The sequence below is a fragment of the Ambystoma mexicanum genome, chromosome 9 (genome assembly GCF_040938575.1).
Source record: "Ambystoma mexicanum isolate Mex_15411 chromosome 9, UKY_AmexF1_1, whole genome shotgun sequence".
In the NCBI taxonomy this organism is placed as follows: Eukaryota; Metazoa; Chordata; class Amphibia; order Caudata; family Ambystomatidae; genus Ambystoma; species Ambystoma mexicanum.
In genome coordinates, this window is record NC_090931.1 from 794,272,226 (window position 1) to 794,291,550 (window position 19,325).

Sequence of the window (19,325 nt, forward strand, 5' to 3'; positions counted from 1 at the left end):
CTCAGCTTTCCATTGTTGATCCGTCGTGTCCGGCTCTCGATCTTCTGCTCCGGAAGTGTTGTCAGTGATCGTAGAATCAACCCATGCTTCAGTTCCTTTTTTCCGTACGCTTGCACGCTGCATTGGGAACACGACTCGAGTTTTTTTGTACCTAGTTGTACGTTTTCTCTGAAAACCTTGACGCAATGTCATCTCACAGGGTTTCGGGCTTCAAGCAGGGCTGCGATTGCGAGTCTACAATGTCCAAAACCGACCCCCACAACGTATCTGTGGTGCCTAGGTGTTGGTCACGACACTGAGGCCTGCATGTCGTGCACAAAGCTGCATCAAAAGTCCCTATCTGAGAGGGTCGGGAAACTGGCTTTGGGCCGACCGGTCGCCAAATCTCTGGCACGGTCCCTTGTCTGGTCTTCAGAGGCCGAGATGGAGGAGCCCACCCCGACAAAGGCAAAGAACAATATCGCAAGAAGACTAAGAAACGGTCCCACTCCAGGAGCCATTCATCGTCTTCCTCGTGGAAGAAGAAGCGGCACCACCGCCTTCGACGCAAGTCCAGCTCGTCAGACCGAGGTAAGCCCTCGACAGGGCCGCCCACTCGGGAAGAGTGGGAAAGCTTTAAGACTTCCATGCTTGAAATGTTTAGGCAACAAGCTGCTGTAGGTGCCGCTCTGGCCCCCGACCAGCAAGCTTTGGCAGCAAAAGCGGCGGTTGGTGCTCCCGATCCTAAGCGACATCGGGAAAACGCCTTTAGGCGTCACGCCTGCCAGGCATAAGTCACCGGAGGACCATAAGGGCCACAACGCCCATCGGTCATCCCAGCGTCCCTCGGCACCGAAACAGAACCTTTGGCATAGAAAGTTTAATCTTTGAAATCTATTGTCAAGCCCTTTGTGCCGACAGTCGGCGACGATTAATTTTTACCGCTGTCGAGATCGGGTTTCTTCGACTCATTGCAATCCATATTTGGTGTTGATGATCCAGTTGACCCCGTTTACATGGGAGCCGGTGGCGTCAACTTTTTCGACGGTCAGGATGATTTATTGGCTCTAGCTTAGGGTCTACAAGACACCAGTGGTCTGGATACCTCCCCAGACCTTGAGTTACGAAAAAACAGCCCTATAAGCATGCTAATATCAAGGTCAGGGATCTGGTTCACAAGGTTGTTGACACCCTTGGGTTAAAGTCGTCCACCACACCTCTTCAGGGGTATGAGCTCACTGACATTTTGGACAAGGGTCCCACAGTTAAGCATAACATGCCATTAAACTCGGACATTGCAGACCCTTTAGCCTCTTTATGGCAGCACCCTTGTATTGTTCCCCTGTGAATGCCAATTTTACAGGGAAATATAGGCCGGCAAGAGGAGACCTTTCTTTCCTCGCCACGCACCCTTCCCCAGAAGGGTTTTGTATACAAGCTGCCACTTTTTCCACCAGACCAGCGGCATCAACCTCCAATCTGCCTACGGACAGAGAGGGAAAGAAATCTGACGCATTGGCCAGAAAGGTGTTTACCTCTGGCAGGTTGGTGCTCAAAGCCACAAACGTAGCCTGTGGATTTCCCAAGTTCTCCTTTTGTTTATCGAAGGCTGCGGAACATGCTGTTGAATACATTCCTGAGGGTGCCATGCGGGGTAGATTTTTTGCAGCTGGTGGAGGATTGGACGGTAGCCAAGCAGTCATTGCAAACTGGCCTGGACGTAGCAGACTTGTTGGCAGAGCAATGGGTAATGAGACACCAAGCCTACCTGAAAACTACTGGCTTCTCTCCAGATGTTCAAAACAGGCTGCTGGACATGCCCATTGAGGGAGACCTGCTTTTCGGTCAGAAAGCGGACAAATCTTTGAAGAACTTTAAGCAATCCAAGCTGTCTGCTTAATCTTTGAACCTAGCAGCACAGCTGGACAAGCCTGCCTTCAGCTTTGCCTCCAGGGGCAGAGGCTATATACATTACTTACTCTACGGCAGGCTCCTGCAAGCCAGGCAAGGGCAGAGACGCTTCTCGGCTCCCGGAAGGTGCAGATGGGCTCTAGAGGCCAACAAGCAGCAACTGCGGCAGGGACACCCGCGCACTCTAAGCCGCTTCGTTTTCCACTCCCACGATGCACCGCTTGGCGGATGGTTGGCAGGGCATCGGCCTCAGTGGCAGGAGATAACCTCCGATGCCTGGTCCAACTGTTGATTCTGTGGGGTTGTTTGCCTTTTCTAAAGTGGCCTCCAGACAGACTCCTACCTTCCCCAATCCACCCGGGTCAGAATCTCCAGGAAGAACTGGGAGCCCTGTTATCCAAGGGTCCTGTGGAAGAGGTACCTCCTGATCCAGCAATTCAGCTGTGCTTCTGGTTGAGAGAATCAAATCCCGGTCTCGGCAGTTCACCTGGTAGGGACAAAGAACACCTTGGTGGATGTTCTGAACTTACAGAGCACGGTCTCACACGAAGTGTGCTAGGAAGTCCTATAGGAGGTCTTCACTCTCTGGGGTAACCCAGCAATGGATCTGTTTGCCACAATGTCCAAGAGGAAGTTGCAACAGTTTTGCTTGAGAGAATTCCCAGCGAATGGCACACTGGATGACACATTTCTGGTGGATTGGATCTTCCCTCTCCATTATGCTTTCCGCCCGATTTCTGTCATCTCTTGAGTTCTCAGGAGGTTGAAGAGATTTAGAGTGACCATGATCTTGATCGGCCCGGATTGGGAGAGGAGTACATGGTACCCGGGTCTCCTGGATCTAACCATCTGTCCACCTCACTGGTTGCCTCGGTGTCCGGATCTCTTAACTGTTAGGAAAGATTTCATAATTATATGTAATTTTCCCTCCATGTGTACACCCCCAAACTTTTTGCTGCTGTTTAGACACCATCGACTGACTTTGCCAGAGAAGCACAGCCTTCAGCTGCACTCCTCTGGGCTTTCGCTCACATTTATGGGGAAACTGACATGCCCTTAAGACAGTCAGTACTGGGAAACTTTGTTTCCCTTAGTCCTTTTCCCCTGTTGCAACTTTTGTGCAACATGTAACACGTGTGCAATGTATCTTACCATACAGCACATTTGGGTCTCTTGTCACTTTTCAAAGGCCCTAGATACCCTCGCTGGACTTTTTATGAACTGTGCAGGTGTGTCATGGACAGGAATGGTGGCAGCTATCTTTTCACATTATTTGTAACCTTTTCCTGCCATGTTAACCACATTTGGCATGAATAGGTGGCTTGGCTCCAAAATGGCCATGCCACAAGGTTCTTTGTCCTGTCCTTTGGCCATCTTGCCCCTTCACATTCCCCAGGTCGAGTTGACCCGGGTCAGTCCTTATTTGGTCATGCACTTTCCCGCGAAACCCAATGCTTTCGCGGGCTTCTCCATGCCTTGTGTGTGTGCCTCCAGGATGTGGGCTGGAACGTTTGAGTCCAATACACATCCTGAGTGCCAGAGAGTCTGGAGTGTCCTGAATGACTGGGACCACTGTGGTCTGTGATTGGTCCACGTATGGAGTGTGTGTTTGTGAGCATATTTCCCATTGGGTCATCTTCTTTTTGGCACAACGGGAACTTTGGATAAGCGGAGGCAAAAAAAACCATACCAGGTCGATCTCCTGAGTTCTCACTGAACAAAGGATAGGATCCAAGTATCCTGCAACTACGAAGTCGAGTCGAGGTACCGCTGATGACCCCCTGGAAGGTTTGGCACCCTGAGCCCGCTGTCGTCCCGTGGGACCCCTCTGTATCTGGTTGTCCTAGAAGGTCTGCAAGACGCTTCGACCCATTGGAATAGTGGGACCAACTATTCTCGGCACCTTCACCAAAATCTGCAAGTAAGCTTTCTCGGAAGTGTCCCTGGGCCAACCAGTGGGCTGACCAGCTTACAAAGGACCTTTGCTCTGTCTCCGCTGTCATTTCGAGGAGGCCCTTGAAACCTGGTATACTGCTAGCTCTGTGTCCCCGGCACCCTCGCACCGAATTTCCTACACTTGGCATTCCCAGGTCTGAGTGCGCCAGGACCGGAGTAAACACGGTTACCGTTTTGCCCTGCCGCAGCAATGTCTTTTGCAAGTACGCTGCATTTGTGACCCTCTTGCTCCTGAAGCCTGCTGCTGTGAAACTGGGTCGATTCATCCAACCCGGAGCAGATAAATCGCCACTGTCCCATTTGGGAATCATCGCTGTAACTCAGGAACTGAAAGCCGCAGAGATGTCCTTTTTGTCGCGTTCGAACCTGCAACCTGAGTGGACTGAATAGGCAATGTTTGGGTCCAAGTGCGCTTGGGACCGTTGAGTACTTACTTGTTACACCTCGACCTTCGCCGCATCACACTCCCCGGGGTCTGCCCCGTGCCTCTTCAGTCTCCCACGTTAACAAGGACAATTGGGAAGCTCTATGTAAGGCTAGAAAGAGGGACAAGAAAGTGGTTGCTCTTCATAAGGGGCTACGGCGCCGTCATGCACCTTTTTTCTCACGCTGGCAGCTGCCATGGAGAATAGCTGCAACAAACTACATTTCCCAGAAAACCTGTCAAGGATTGTAGTTCCCGGCGTTAATACGGGAGCCTCATTTTCGAATATGTCACGCCTCCTTTGTGTATTTAAACCACAGCGGTTTTCAGAACGCTGCTTCTGTTTATAGTTACAACCGGCATTTTCTGAAGTGCTCCTTCTGTACCTTAATTCCGGAAGTCTCCTGTTTTTTCCGTGTACCGACCTTGCCTGCACACAGACTCCTACTTCTTGATTCTACTTTGGTATTGTTTGCTGACCATCTGTGTATCCGACCCCTTGCCTACTGCCTGGACTCCTGGATTGTGATTTTGCTACCGCTACTTCCTGTTTGAATACCATATCTCATTTGGCTACGGACTCTTGAAACCCTTCATTAAAGTGCTTCCTTTCTCCTGGGGATTAACACTGGTAAGAACAATTCTTCATTTTGGAATCCTGTCTTCATCAAACTGTTACCTCATCTTGGATAACATTGCTTCATTTCTAAAGTGCATTTTGGAACGCTTTGCTGTGGTGCACCATCCCGAAACCAGTGCGACCCTCGTTCCGTCCTGGGATAGCTACCCTACTAACCTTCCTTTTTTTTTTTTTATACTTTCCTTGTTGCCCAGGATTCTTTACACTACTCTTACTTCCACCAGTGGTAAAGTATATTTCCTTGATTACCATCATTGGGCAGTTTCACATTTAGCTAGTATCTAAAGTATCTTCTGCTTTATAAGTTGCTCCAGCTCCTTTTTATTGACTTAAGGGGAACTCAACTCAGGTACTCTATTTAAGGGTAATAGTCTTGGGGAAAGCCAGGGTTGAATCTGACAGAATATTCATCTCTTGTCTTTTCTTTACAGCTGGGTCCATGGCAGTGTGTTCTCCCCGCTCTTTTGATTGATAGGACCTCTTGTCTGTATAGTTCAGCAGGTGGTCATATCAGTTTAAAGAGTTCATTCTCTCATAGAGAGGAGGCTTGGGTGGAGGCTCCAACCCGAGCTACTTCAAGCAACTCTCCAGCACAAGAGGACCGGTCTGTTTTACACACTCTCCATTCCAGTGAGTAACATTACTACACTAACCGGTGACCCCTGGTGCCAAGGGCCCCTTTTACTGCCAGTGCAAACTAGCGACTGCATCCCGCTCTCTGGAAGTGCCTTTGCCTTCAAGTGGAGGTCCTCCCTGAGTATTGGGAGCTTGTTCTTCATCGCCTCATCCACATTCCTCAGCTCCTAGAGACCCTATTTTGTCCAGGGAAACAACCGCGTGCGCTTGCATTGCATGTACTATTGAGCATAAGGCTCCTCTCTTCTTAGGGCTTGGACTGCCTCTTAGTTAGTTGTGTTGTCGATGGGGCCTAAAGACTATCTGCACTGCCTGTTTCCTTCCCATTTAGGTTGTTGACATATTTTGTGCATTTAACCCGTTAGACCCCAATGGTCTTGGATATACTTTGCGGTGATAGTGTTGTGATGGTTTACTTAGTGTTAGTGTGATTCTTTTGCTATAGTCTATGTTACAAAGGCCTTGTAATAAATGTGTCTATATTTTTGATATAACACCTGTCTGGAGTAATTTGTAAGTGTCCTTGCTTTGTGTGCTCATTGAAGTCCTTCAGTCAGCCTCACCCTTCCTGAGACCAAGTCATGACCGCCTGCCATAGCTCCCCTGATTGGTCTGGTTTTTCCAGTGGTTACCCTGTTCCAAGAAACTAGGCTGGCCTTCTGAACCTCTGTCCCTCCAGGTCAGAGTTCAGAAATCCATCTCAACACTAACCCAGTAGGGGGGTTGAGTGCTCCACCCGACCCCGGATTTCTTCAACCTACATGCGTGGCTCTTCAGAGGATGAGATGTGATGACTGGGACCTCTCGGAGGAGGTACTTGAGGTGTTTCTGGCTGCATGTAGGCCTTCTACAAGATCTCTGTACATGTGCAGGTGGAGAAGATTTGAAGCGTGGTGCAGGGAATGCAAGACTGACCCTATTTCTTGCCCATTCCCCACCACCACCACAGTGATGGAGTTCCTTCTGTCACTGGCCTCTTCAGGCCTTCAGGTTGCCACAATCAAAGGGTAATTGGCTACCCTGTCTGTGTTCAAGAGGTCCCGAGACCAAGGTTCCTATTTTACTATTCCGGTCACGGGCCAATTCCTGAAGGGCCTTCTCAACAAGTTTCTACCAACCCCATTTGTTGTCCCAGATTGGGATCCTAATCTGGTTTTGACCTATTTTATGGCAGCTCTGTTTGAGCCTATGTACTCATGTTCTTTGCGGCTGTTATCTCTTAAGACAGCCTTCTTAGTCACAATCACATCTCCTAGGAGGGTTAGTGAGCTGCAAGCCTTGTGCTGCAAACCTCCCTTTCTGAAGTGCTTTCATGAGAAAGTCTCTCAAAGTCAGACTCAGATTCCTTCCTAAGTGGTTTCAGAGTTTTATCTGTCCCGGTCTATTAATTTACCTGTCTTTTGCCCTCCTCCACATCCCTCAAAAGAGGAAGAGCAGTTCCACTGCCTTGATACCAAGAGAGCTTTAAGTTTCTATGTTGCTCGCACTTCCGAGTTTCGGAAATCAGACCAGTTGTTCGTGGCCCATTGCTTGTCTAGAAAAGGTCTTGCCATCACTAAACAAACCATGTCACTTTGTATTATTTTGTGCATATCCGAGTGTTAACAATCGGCAGGCAAGGAGCTTCCAGCGGGCATCTGGGCCCACTCGACCAGAGGGGTTTCAGCCTCTACAGCCCTCCAAAGAGGTGTTGCTGTTAGGGATATATGCCAAGCAGCCACTTGGTCATCCTTACATACATTCACCAAGCACTATGGCTTGGATGTTGCACAGGAACCAGATGAACGGTTTGGCTGGGCGGTTCTACAGAATTTATGGTTTAAATCTATCTGCCCTCCTCCATTATTCTAATTCTTGGGTAGTCTATCAACATGAGGAATCTGCAGGGGAAAAGCAATCTATTGACAGAGAAATGACTTACCAAAAAGATATTTCTATGGATTCTTCTCCCGCAGATTGCTCATCAAACCTCCCATCCATGCAAACCCTGCTCAGAAAGTTCTGTGGGTTGTCGCTTCTGTCCAAACGAGAAGGCATCTGGTGTTTGCTCTTGGATGACCGCTTCTACCTCATTCTTTTAAAAAAAAAAGGGCAAACAATTGTTTCAATCATTGTTGTGGAGGATCACCCTGTTGGTGTTTTACTGGCTGATTAGCCTCCTCCTGTGATTTTTCCTTCTGCAGCATTCAAAAGCGGGGGGGGGGGACTGAAGCATGGGGCGTAGTGACGTGCTATATATATACGACGACGCCTGACATCTCTTCCCGAGCTGACGATCGAGACCCAGACATGATCGATTGACGATCAGCAGCCGAGTCGAGGTCCAGTACTCCCCCGGTCCAAAAGTTTCCAAACTGCAGAGCTGGATGATGGATATCTATCAAGATGAGGAATCTGCGGGAGAAGAATCCATACAAAGATCATTACGGTAATTTCTCCTTTACAGAGGCACTTACCACAAAACTGTCTCTGTTCTATATTATGTTTGTGATCAAGGCCTATACTAAGGAAATCTCTTCATACTGATTCCTCTTTTTTAAAGTAATTCCAGAATACAAGACTGAATCAGCAAATGTTATTATTTTTTTAAAAATGTGTTTGCAATGGATCTTGTCCTCCTACAGATTCCTCATCATCATTTTTCTGTTCCTGCTTTGCATTTCTCAATGGGAAGGGGGATTGGACAGCAGGGGGTTGCCCTGCAGCATCGATGTTCCTCAACATTCTTGATTCCTGCGTCCAGACAAGACGTTGATGGTACTATAAATAGCTTGCACCACACCCATTGCCTCCGTTCCGTTTTTCCGCATGCGCAGCACGCTCTCGGAACATTTCGACTTCACCTCAGAATTTCTCGATGCTCAACTGCTTTTGACCTTTTCTTCAAAAATGTCTACACCAAAACCGACCGGTTTCAGACAATGTGAGTACTGTGACTCGAATATATCAAACACAGTTCCTCAAAGGATCTGTCTGTGGTGCCTTCGCTCAGGCCATGACATCGTTCAGTGCGACTCCCATCAATCGATTACTTCCAATGCTTTAAAAGAGACGACATCAAAGCTTGTCATAGGTCGCCTCGTATCTAAGTTTCCCAGTACCACACCTTTTAAAAGAAAAGAACATCTTCTGATGGTTGTAGTTCTGCAGTGAGAAATCCCCTGAAAGGCGAAAAGAAGGTCTGGAAAACAGAGGTCGCAATGTAGGAACAATTCGCATCATTCTTCTTCCTTATCTTCGAAGAAGAAAAAGAACCGACATCGTTGCTCTTCTTCGACTGATTCCTCAGGCAACATGCATGTTTTCCCTCGAAGTTGAAAGACTTGTCAACATCCCTGCCGGTCTTGGGTTTAAACTTCTTACCAATATCTTTCGATGGAGCAGAAGACTGCCTGTTAAATCTGAACTCTTTCCACTTTCCCGAGTTGAGTTATCAGGCTAGCCCTGAAAGCATTTGCCACGTCTCTACAGGTGAAACATGTCCTCGTTCTGAAGGACAACACAGTGGCGATGCACTATCTCAACAAGCAAGGTGGTGTGCACTCGCTCCCACCTCTGCATGGAGGCGATGATGCTTTGGTTCTGGTTGCTGGAGAATAGGATCTCGGTTTCGGCTGTTCATCTGGCGGGCACAGAGAACAACTTGGCAGATGCTCTGAGCAGGCAAAGCACAGTCTTACATGAGTGGGAAGTGTACCAGGAAGTCCTAGAGGAGATCTTAACTCTCTGGGGTACCCCAGCAGTGGATCTGTTCTTGATTGCCCCAGACTGGGCGAGGAAAACGTGGTACTCCGACCTCTTGGATCTTGTCATTTGTCCACCTCACTGGTTGCCTCGACGTCCGGATTGCCTAACCCAGTCAGAAGGTCGGATACTCCATCCGAACCCGGAATCCCTGAACATACATGTGTGTCTCTTGAGAGGATGAGATGTGATGACTGGTACCTCCCTGAGGAAGTACTTGAGGTGTTGCTGGCTGTACGCAGACCATCTACAAGATCTGTGTACGTGTGCAGATGGAGAATATTTGAGGCGTGGTGCAGGGAAGGTGATATTGACCCCATCTCTTTCCCCACCACTACAGTGATGGAGTTCCTTTTGTCACTGGCCTCTTCAGGCCTTCAGGTCACTGCAGTCTAAGTATATTTGGCGGCCTTGTCTGTGTTTAAGAGATCCCAGATCAAGTTTTATGTTTTACGATCCCGGTAATGGCACAATTCCTGAAAGGCCTTGTAAATAAGTTTCCGCCAACTCCTTTTGTTGTCCCAGATTGGGACCGTAATCTGGTTCTGACATTTCTGATGACGGCTCCATTTGAGCATATGCACTCTTGTCCCTTACGGCTTCTCTCTTAGAAAACAGTCTTCTTGGTGGCTATTATATCCGCTATGCGGGTGAGGGAACTGCAGGCCTTTTTGCTGTAAGCCACCCTTCCTGCGTTTTTTCCGGGAGAAAGTTTCACTCAGGGTATAAGGCCTAGTTTCCTCCCCAAGGTTGTCTCAGAATTTCACCTGTCGCTGTCCATCGACCTAACGGTCTTCTATCCTCCTCGCACCCTTCTAAGCAGGAGGAGCGTTTACATTGCCTAGACCCAATGAGGGCGTTGAGTTATATTGCCAGAACAGCTGGTTCAGGAGAGCTGACCAGCTCTTTGTAGTTTTTTCCTTAGCCCGAAAGGGCCTGCCCATAACCAAGCAGACTTTATCCCGTTGGATCATTTTCTGCATAGATGAATGTTACCAGGCCGCTGGGAAGGCATTACCAGCAGGCATCAGGGCACAAGGAGAGTGTCAGCATCCACAGCATTGCACAGGGCGGAGTCCCTGTCCCGGAGATTTGTCATGCTGCGACATGGTCATCCTTGCATTCCTTTCCAAAGCATTACAGTCTGGATGTGGCTCGTACTTCTGATGCACGTTTTGGCGGGACAGTATTGCAAAATTTCTCTGTATAACTTTCTGCCCGCCTCCTTCATTTACTGCTTTGGGAGTCTATCAGATGAGGAATCTGCGGGGGGAAAGCAATCCATTGAAGGAGAGATTACTTACTGTAATGTTCTTGCTATGGATTCTTCTCCCGCAGAATCCTCATCTCCCACCCATCCATCTCGGCTCAGAAAGTTTGCGCATGGTGCAAATCTTCTCGTTCACGCTGACTTGTTGATTGTCCTCTGTGTCCGTTTTCTATCTTCCTGCCACAGTTTCTTAAAACAAAGATTTTAGTGTTTGCTCAATGACCCCTCCTTTGGAGGTTTATAGTTACTTACTTTTTAAGGGCTTATTAGTCCATTTGTTCTCTGTTTTCTTAGGCAGTGTGGTGCTCAGGGAGTTATGGGGGGAATTGAGGTTGGGCCGTAGTGACGTGGTAGTTATATGTCACCAGACATCATGTCCGGAGCCGACGACCAGATGCCGAGCAAGACAGATCGATGGTCGACGGTGGGGTTGAGATCCACTATGCACCCTATCGAAAATTTTTCAAAGCAGCAATTTTGGAGGGAATATCTATCAGATGAGAAATCTGCTGGAGAAGAATCCATAGAAAGAACATTATGGCAAGTAATTTCTATTTTTCATAAGAAGAATCTGGAACTTCCTCTGCTTGAAAGTGTCTACCTTCATTTTATAAAGCCTTCAGTGATTCAGAGGCAGATTTCAAAAAGCACTTTTTCAAATTGATTAAATACTCCCACAGTTTCCTATAAAAGCCACCTCAAAGAGTCAATAGTGCAAAGTTCTCTCAAAAGCCACCAGATGGTGCTGTGAAGCTCCCTAGTTGACGTTATCAAACCTCCTTTGCTCCCAAAGTGTTGTCACTGGTACATATGCTTGGCCTTGCCAACACAACTGTCATCAGTTCCTTATTTCTGTGGGCATCCACTGGAGTTTTAGAACATGCCTTCTCCAGAATTAGCAGCAAGCTCTGTGAAGAGTATGGCCAATACATGTTGGCTTCCAATGCCATCGTTGTTGTGCATAACGCTTGGGAAAAGACTGTTACAAAAGAGGACGGTACAGAGTGTTGCTTGTTGCACCTTAAAACAGTGAGAAACCTTGTTGACAAATGTTTCTTAGCCCATAGCAAACACATCGACCCAGGATATATCTACTCCAGAGAAGACAGCAAAATCAAGGTGGGCGCCATATAATTCAGCCCTGCAGTTCTCTTCCAGGTCTGACTGAGTATAGAAAAAGTATCATCACTACTCCTGGTGTGAGTCTTCTTCGTCTACAACACACTTCACTTGCTCTTAGATTAGATACTGGATGTCATGATCCAGTTACTCAGTGAGTGATGACACTGCACCCCAGGTGGTTCAGGTAAGTATCACATCTGCTTACCCAACTACTTCATACCAGAAGAGTGTCAAGAGTTTAGACTAGCTTTGACAAGTTTCTTTGCATGGCTCCCATGTCCAAATATGACACTGCTCCCCGTAACTCCTTCAAAGGACTTCTTTGGATGTTGTAATCATAATGGAATCCTTGCACAGACTCCTTATCATAGATATATATCTTCCATTGATAGCTGCCTTTGGAATCTTTTTCAGCCACCAAGGAGTCAACATGCAGCTCTGCTCATGCCCAGTGCAAGCCGATGATGGAAAGAATGTCAGGGGCAGTATACATGTAGCCATTGGACCTCATGACATCAGATCCTTTTTTGTGCCCACCCAGTATGCTGCTCAGGAATTCTGCTATACTTTCTCAGATGTTAACTGCAACATACCGAATCCCAAGTCAGGTTACACAGGTTGGATCCTATGAGAGCTTTGAAGTTCTACCTCCCACAAACAAATGACTTTAGACAAGATGATCAATTGTATCATTTTCAGGGCCTAGAAAAGGAAAGCCATCTCTAAGCGGATGTTATCTGTTATCTTTTTCTGCCTATAAAAACCTTGTTACTAGAAAGCTCAAAAGGACGTTCCTGAAGACAGTCATGCTCATTTCAGTAGGGGTCTGGCAGCCACATCGGCGTTGCAGAGTTCTTCCCATCCTTGAAATCTCTCAGGCAGCAAATTGGACATGCATTCATGTCTTTGCCAAACACTATCTCCAAGATTCCTTGGGTGTTGAGGATGCCAGAATGGACAGATCAGTGCGGCAGAATTTCCTATTATTATTGGACTTATTCCTCCACACCACCTGATATGGGTACAGCTTTGAGAATATTCCAAAAGAGGTTGTCCCTGTGAGAGGAGTGTGTCCATTAAAAGAACAAACTGCTTACCTTTGGTAATGTTCTTTCTGTTAATTTCTACATGGAATCCTTATCGCTCCCCTACCTTCCCTTCTAAATTGAACTCCTTCAGTTTTGCAGAATGTGTACAGTTGTGCCCTTTTTTGCTTAATTCTATTGTTCCTTGCATTGTTGGAACTGAGGGAAAATGGCACTGGGGGCCCAAGTATTTATGCATTTATGGGATGTTGTGCCGGCATTAGGTGGTGTTGAGAAGATGACAAGGTCAACTCAGAGCTGACTATAAAAGAGGAATAGTTCAAAAGATGTGGGAGAAATTAACATATCCACCAGAAAGAACTTTACGGAAGATAAGTAATTTGTTCTTTTCACGTCTATATTTTAAAATAGCAGTTTTTATTTCTAATGGATTGTGTCCTCCCACAGATTCCTCATCTTATATTCACTTGCTTTGCATCTCTCTGAAAAAGAATTGCATACCGGTGTTGATGGTTGTTAAGTCGTCTCTGTAACCGGAAGTGACGTTGATGCGGGTATAAATATCATGCTCAGTGCCCCGTGACCTTACTCTCTTTTTTCTGCATGCCCAGCTCGCTTCTCAGGAATTTCGCCAGAGAAATCTTCTGACACGTTTGATTTTTCTTCAAAATTCTTCAACATTTTTGATACCCTGTCTACCCTGAAACCCTCTGGTTTAAAAAAATGCTGTGGTTGTGGTGCACAAATGTTGCTTTCCGATCCTCACAGGATCTGTCCATGGTCCCTCAGTACCGACCACGTTGTGGCGGATTGCAGCTCGTGCCAAGTTATGACACCCAAGGCCTTAAAGGAGAGAGCCTCCAAATTGGCCCCAGGTCGTTCATCTTCAAAGTCACCAAGTACAACTAAATCAAAGATTCATCCTGATGAAAAGAGCTCTGTGGCCGAGAAAATGCCAGAGAATGAGAGAAAACGGTTGAAAAAACACTATAAGAGATCGCACTCGAGGAGTGACTCCCGCCATTCCTCTTCTTCCTCGTCGAAGAAGAAAAGGCACCATTCGTCGATGGACTAATCCCCAGAAAGACAGATACGATTCCCGTATAAATCCGCCTTGACAGAAAAGTGGGAAGAGTTTTGCATCAAGATGATTTGTGTGCTCCCGTTCTCTCTTCCTCGGGGAAGAAGACCTCTCAGCCCATCGCGCCTGACAAAGGCTGGCAAGGTCTGGATTTAGCAACCACCTTGTGCGCCGAAGAGCCTGAGAGCGGTGAATTCCTCGGTCCGATCTCCGATGTCATCAGCGACCTATGTGTTTTTTAATGTACCGCCAGCTCCATCAGAGCAATCAATGTCACAGCCTAAGCTGTCAAAGGCGGTCAATAATCCCTCAAGTAAATGAATTCCAAAATCTACTAGGGATTTGATGTCCTCTTTTCAGAACATTTTTCATGAGGATGACGACCCGGTACCCTTTGGGCTCGAACCCATGTGCCTTCCTCAACACAGTGAAGAGTTTCAGAATGAGGAAAGGAGGTTGTCTGAATTATCTACAGCCCTTCAGGATGCAAGTGGCTTTTCCCCCTTGCCTGAGGTGGAATTCCCGACAGGGAGAGCCTAGAGCCCATACAAACATGGCTTACAGGAAAATGATGACAAAAGTAACAGATGCATTAGGTTGGGGTTCCCTCACCTGTGAAACAGCAGAATGTGACTTGACAGACATTCTGTTCTTCCGTAACACAAAGCCATAAGAAATCCCCTAATGGAGCAATGGAAGACTCCCTGCTCGGGGCAGCAGTCTATAAGGATTTTGATAAAAAATACAAATCAGCTTTATCAGACCCAGAGTTCCTAACAAGACATCCAGCTCATGACAGTCTGGTAGTACAGGCGGAGACTGAGAGCAATAAGGTGAGCGCCTTTCCATCCTTATGAAATGAGGAAGGGTTTCCTAAACATAGTGAAGGATGGAAAGGAAGCAATGCGCCAGTCCCTACAGTCAGGACTCGACACAGCCGACTGTGTCGGAAGATCTATGTCGGCGAGTTCCATCATGCATAGATTCGCCTGGCTTAGAAAATTTAGATTTGCACAGGATGTCCAAGCGAAGTCGTTTCAAATGCCTTGTGATTGCTTCCCTCTTTTTGACCAACAGGCAGATGATCGCCTTGAGAAATTGCAGGCATCCAAGGCTTTAAAAGGGTTGCAATTAGACAACCTTCTCAACCTTTCACTCAATGGAAGGGCAAGCCTTTTAGTTTCTATAATTACGGACAAAATGGCAAACAACTTGCCACTCGTCCAGGGAAAGGTCGAAGACAATGACTGCTGCCACATCTGTCCCCTCCAGTGCGGTACCTGCCTCAAAACCTCTTTAAGAACATCTGCCATATGATGCCAGTAGAGGTGCACCTATCGCGACATTCGCAAGAATGGTGCACCATTACTTTCGGACACATGAGCACTTCAGGTAGTCTCCCAAGGTTTCTAACTTCTATTTTTAAAGCGCCCTCTGAATTACCACCCTTTGGCCAGCCCAACTCCTGTTCCAGACCCACCTCTCATACAAGAGGTATCCTCTGTTTTGTAGAAGGGCACCATAGAGCTGGTTCCTATTCAGGAAAGAAACAGGGGGTGGTACTCCCATTATTTGTTGGTCCCAAAGAAAGATGGAGGTCTGTGACCCATCCTGGACCTGAGGAGCTTGAAAAAGTTCCTCAGGAAAGACAAATTCAAGATGGGAGCACTCTTGCAGATCTTCCAGGAACTAGAAATTCTGGAATGGTTGGTGGCACTCGACCTACAGGATGCTTAGTTGCATGTGGCGATCCATCAAAAGCACAAAAAGTAATTGAGGTTTGTCATAGGCAGCATTCACTATCGGTTTCGAGTTCTGCCTTTTTCGGGCTTACCTCCATCCCGAGGGTCTTCACCAAGCTGTTGGCGCTAGCGGTGCAGCCTCAGGAAGGGAGGTATTCACCGCCTTTCTCTACCTGGATGATTGCTCAATCAGGGCGTGGTCTCCAGATCAAGCCCTAGATCATCTGAACCACACCGGTCATCTCTTTCACAAACTGGGCTTCTCCCTCACTTTAAAGAATTCTCAGCTGACACCTTCTCAAACGCTACAGTTCATCAGAGCGGTCCTGGATTCTCCCTCGGGCAAGTCTTTTCCTCCCGAGGAGAGGGGTCTACACATCCTGCAGAAGGTAACCACATTTCAGAACTCCCAATACCTACCAGCTCTAGGCTGCCTATGATTGCTCGGCCTCAAGGCATCCTGCATTTTCCTGGTGCCGAAGCCCGGCTGAGGACGAGGTCTCTCCGATGTGCCCTCAGATGTCAGTGGTCACAGTTCTCTGGCAGTACGACGGACTTGATTCAAGTTCTGAGCAGAGTTGCTCAGGATCTTCTCTGGTGGATTTGTGCAGAGAACATGATGGCGGGAGAGTTTTTTGGACACCCATGCCCAGAGGTGACCGTAGTGACGGACACACCTCTGAAAGGCTGGGGCACTCACCCAAAGGATCTGACGGTGAGTGGGTTGTGGTCCCTGGTGGAGACAAAGCTTCACATAAACCTGTTTGAGCTGAGGGCGATCAGACTAGTGCTGATGGCCTTTTTTCACTCCACACAGGGGAAAACTCCCCTGATCATGATGATCAACACAGTGGCCATGCACTGCATAAACAAGAGAGGTGGCGTAAGGGTCACTCCCCCTGTGCAGAGAGGCGATGCAGCTCTGGTTCTGGGTGTTACAGAACATTATCTCTTTGTCAGCAACTCACACCTCCAGGAAAGAGAATACGATGGCAGACGCCCTGAGCAGGCAGGGCTCGGTCTCCCCCGAATGGAGGCTGTGCCAGGAAGAAGTTCTACAGATCTTCAACGTTTTGGGAAAGGCTTCAGCAGATTTGTTTGCCTCCAGTGTGAAAGGAAGTGCAAAACTTTCTGCTTCAGGGAATCTCCTCTGAGAGGTGCACTTGGGGACGCAGTTGTGGTGGACTAAAACTTCCAGCTCCTGTATGCGTTCCTGTCATTCTTCAAGTGATCAGGACGTTGAAGAGGTACGGAGCAATGCTGATCCTGATTGCCCGGACTGGGCCAGGAGTGGTACACGGACCGTCTGGACATGTCCTTCTGTCCTCTACATCGACTTCTCTGGAAGCCAGACCTAATCTCTCAGGAGAGGCGGCTGGTTCTTCACTAGAGCGTACACCTGCTCAACCTGTACATCTGGCTTCTGAAAGGCTAAGGTACAGGGACTGGGACTTTCCGGAAGACATGATGGAGGTGTTGTTTTCGGCCAGACGGCCAGCAATAAAAGCTGTATACCGCTGGCGTTGGAAGACGTTTTGCAGCTGGTGCACCGCACAGGATGTGGATCCTTTCTTCTGTGGCACCTCAAAGATGTTGTCCTCCTTTCTTTATTTGGCAAGACAGGGTCTTCAGGTCGCCACCACTAAGGGCTATTTAGTGGCGCTGTCCATCTTCAAGTGCATGGCAGAACTGGGATCATACTTCTCGATCCCCTAGGTGAAGCAATTCTTAAAAGGCCTAACTAACATCTTTTCTCTGACACCTTTTGTTGTACCGGCGTGGGATTTGAACTTGGTGTTGACTTTTCTCATGATTTCTCCATTTGAGCCATTACATTTGTGTCCTCTGAGGCTATTAACTTGGACAACAGCCTTTTTGGTTGCCATTTCCTCAGCCCGGAGAGTACGCAAATTGCAGGCCCTGTCCTGTAAACTGCCTTTTGCAGTCTTTTCCAATGACAAGGTGACTCTTAGAGTGCGTCCTTCGTTCCTCCCGAAGGTCGATTCAGAGTTTCACCTGTTGCAGACAATTTGTTTGCCAGCCTTCTATCCACCTCCTCACCAAGAAAAAAAGGCTGCATAGGCTTGATCTCAAGAGGGTTCTGAGTTTCAACATTACCTGAACAAGCAAATTCACTCTGGAAGAACAGATCTTCCTTGGATACACAGGCCGGAAAATGGGTGAAAAGGGTATAACGAAGCATAACGAAGCAGTCCATCTCTAGATGGATTGTTTGTTTGTTTTTTGTGCTTTGTGTATCAGAGTCCTACATCAGAGCAGGTAAGGAAATCCCTTAAGGGTTCAGGACACATTCCACTAGAGGTGTGGCAGCTACCCCTGCTCTCCAGAAAAGGGTACCGGTTAAGGATATCTGCCAACTAACCTTCTTTCTTTCTACTGGTTTTCTTCCCACTGATTTCTCATCACTCTCCCAACTTATCCCGCAGTCACGAAGCTCTCTAACGCCATTATACAATGACTCTCGTTTAACACTAACATTTTTGTCTCATATGTCTAATGCAGTTGTGCAAGGGGAAAAAACAAACTCAGCTCACGGGGCGTCAAGCATGCTATTTGTACCAGCATCGACGTCCCGTCCGGTCACTGAGATGATGACTCGATGCCGGCACGCACAATGCCCCCCTGCTGGGGGGAAACGTTTTTTGAAAGCTGTAAAGCAGGAGAATATTTATCTAAGATGAGGAATCTGTAGGAGGAACATACAGTAGAAGGAACATTACTGCAGAACAGTATCTCCATGAAAGTAGGGATTCCTAAATAAAATGTTTTTACCTTGCAGCTGGCTCTTCTCAGAGAGTTGTCTCGGACTCGCAGCAATGAGAAACACGGTCTTCTGAACATCTCACAGAGCGGATCTTCTGTCAACAGTGTATTTCAGAATGAAACCTTCCAGCTACATCTCATTCCACCACCAATTATTGAGGACTAGGCCATGAAAGTATCCTGAACTAACTGCAAAAAATCCTATAATGTAATGCCACGTCGTATGCAGAGTTGTTTCTGCAATAAGAAAGACAAAATGACACAGAATGTGTTTAAGCTGCCTTTGAAAAGTACTCTTATTGTCAACACTTCCTCGGAGTGTATGAATTGCAGTAATTGTTTGCAATGTTTCTATTTACTTGTCTTTCACAATGATACAGCAAATGATATGTGCCAGTCTCACGCATCAAGTGTACAGCCAACACAGATACTGTCCTCCGACCACCATCATTGGTCCGTATTGCTGTTTGCTGCATAATTGTTAACCTCATCATTGCCCACGAGCACACACAAAGTAGCTTTAAAGCTTTCAAAAAACCAAGAAAAACATTCGTTCTTGGCTGCTTAAAGAGGTATTGCTACATTTATAAAAAAGGTGTTAAACAGAATGTCCATAGTTGTTTACATTCATACCCACCTTTTGGCCACAATTTGCGCAAGGGCTGTTAAAATGAACTCTGAATCTATGAATGTACTTTTAGAAAGAAAAATAAATGTACTGCTAATCTTGTGACTTAAGTTGTGACTTTTACCGAGAGTGAAATAAAATCCTGGTCATGAAGTTGTGGCCATTTCAGCAGAAAATGGTTTTGATCAGCAGTCTGAAACAATGTCCCTGCTGTGAAATGCTTCTGACACCTATGGGCCACCAAACATCTGCTCAAGACTGGGGAGTTGGAGGGGCTCCTCATAGAACACCTCACTTACAAGCAGTTTATTTCCACCTTGTATCTAATCATAAGTATGGTGGAGATGGATGAAAGTCACTTC

The 19,325-nt window shown here is 47.2% G+C and overlaps 1 protein-coding gene across 3 annotated transcripts in view; it reads left to right on the plus strand.

The window, feature by feature from the left end:
* The window catches only part of VPS8 (VPS8 subunit of CORVET complex), a 2,529,257-nt gene extending 2,510,192 nt beyond the window's left edge, over positions 1–19,065 (plus strand). For 2 of the 3 annotated variants that reach the window (XM_069615741.1, XM_069615739.1), the window contains one exon: positions 18,352–19,065. In XM_069615741.1, the coding sequence (XP_069471842.1) occupies positions 18,352–18,501 (150 nt within the window). In that variant the 3' untranslated portion in view covers positions 18,502–19,065. The remainder of the gene's footprint in view (positions 1–18,351) is intronic. The other variant, XM_069615740.1, reaches the window with a different exon arrangement.
* The last annotated feature ends 260 nt before the right edge of the window (positions 19,066–19,325 follow it).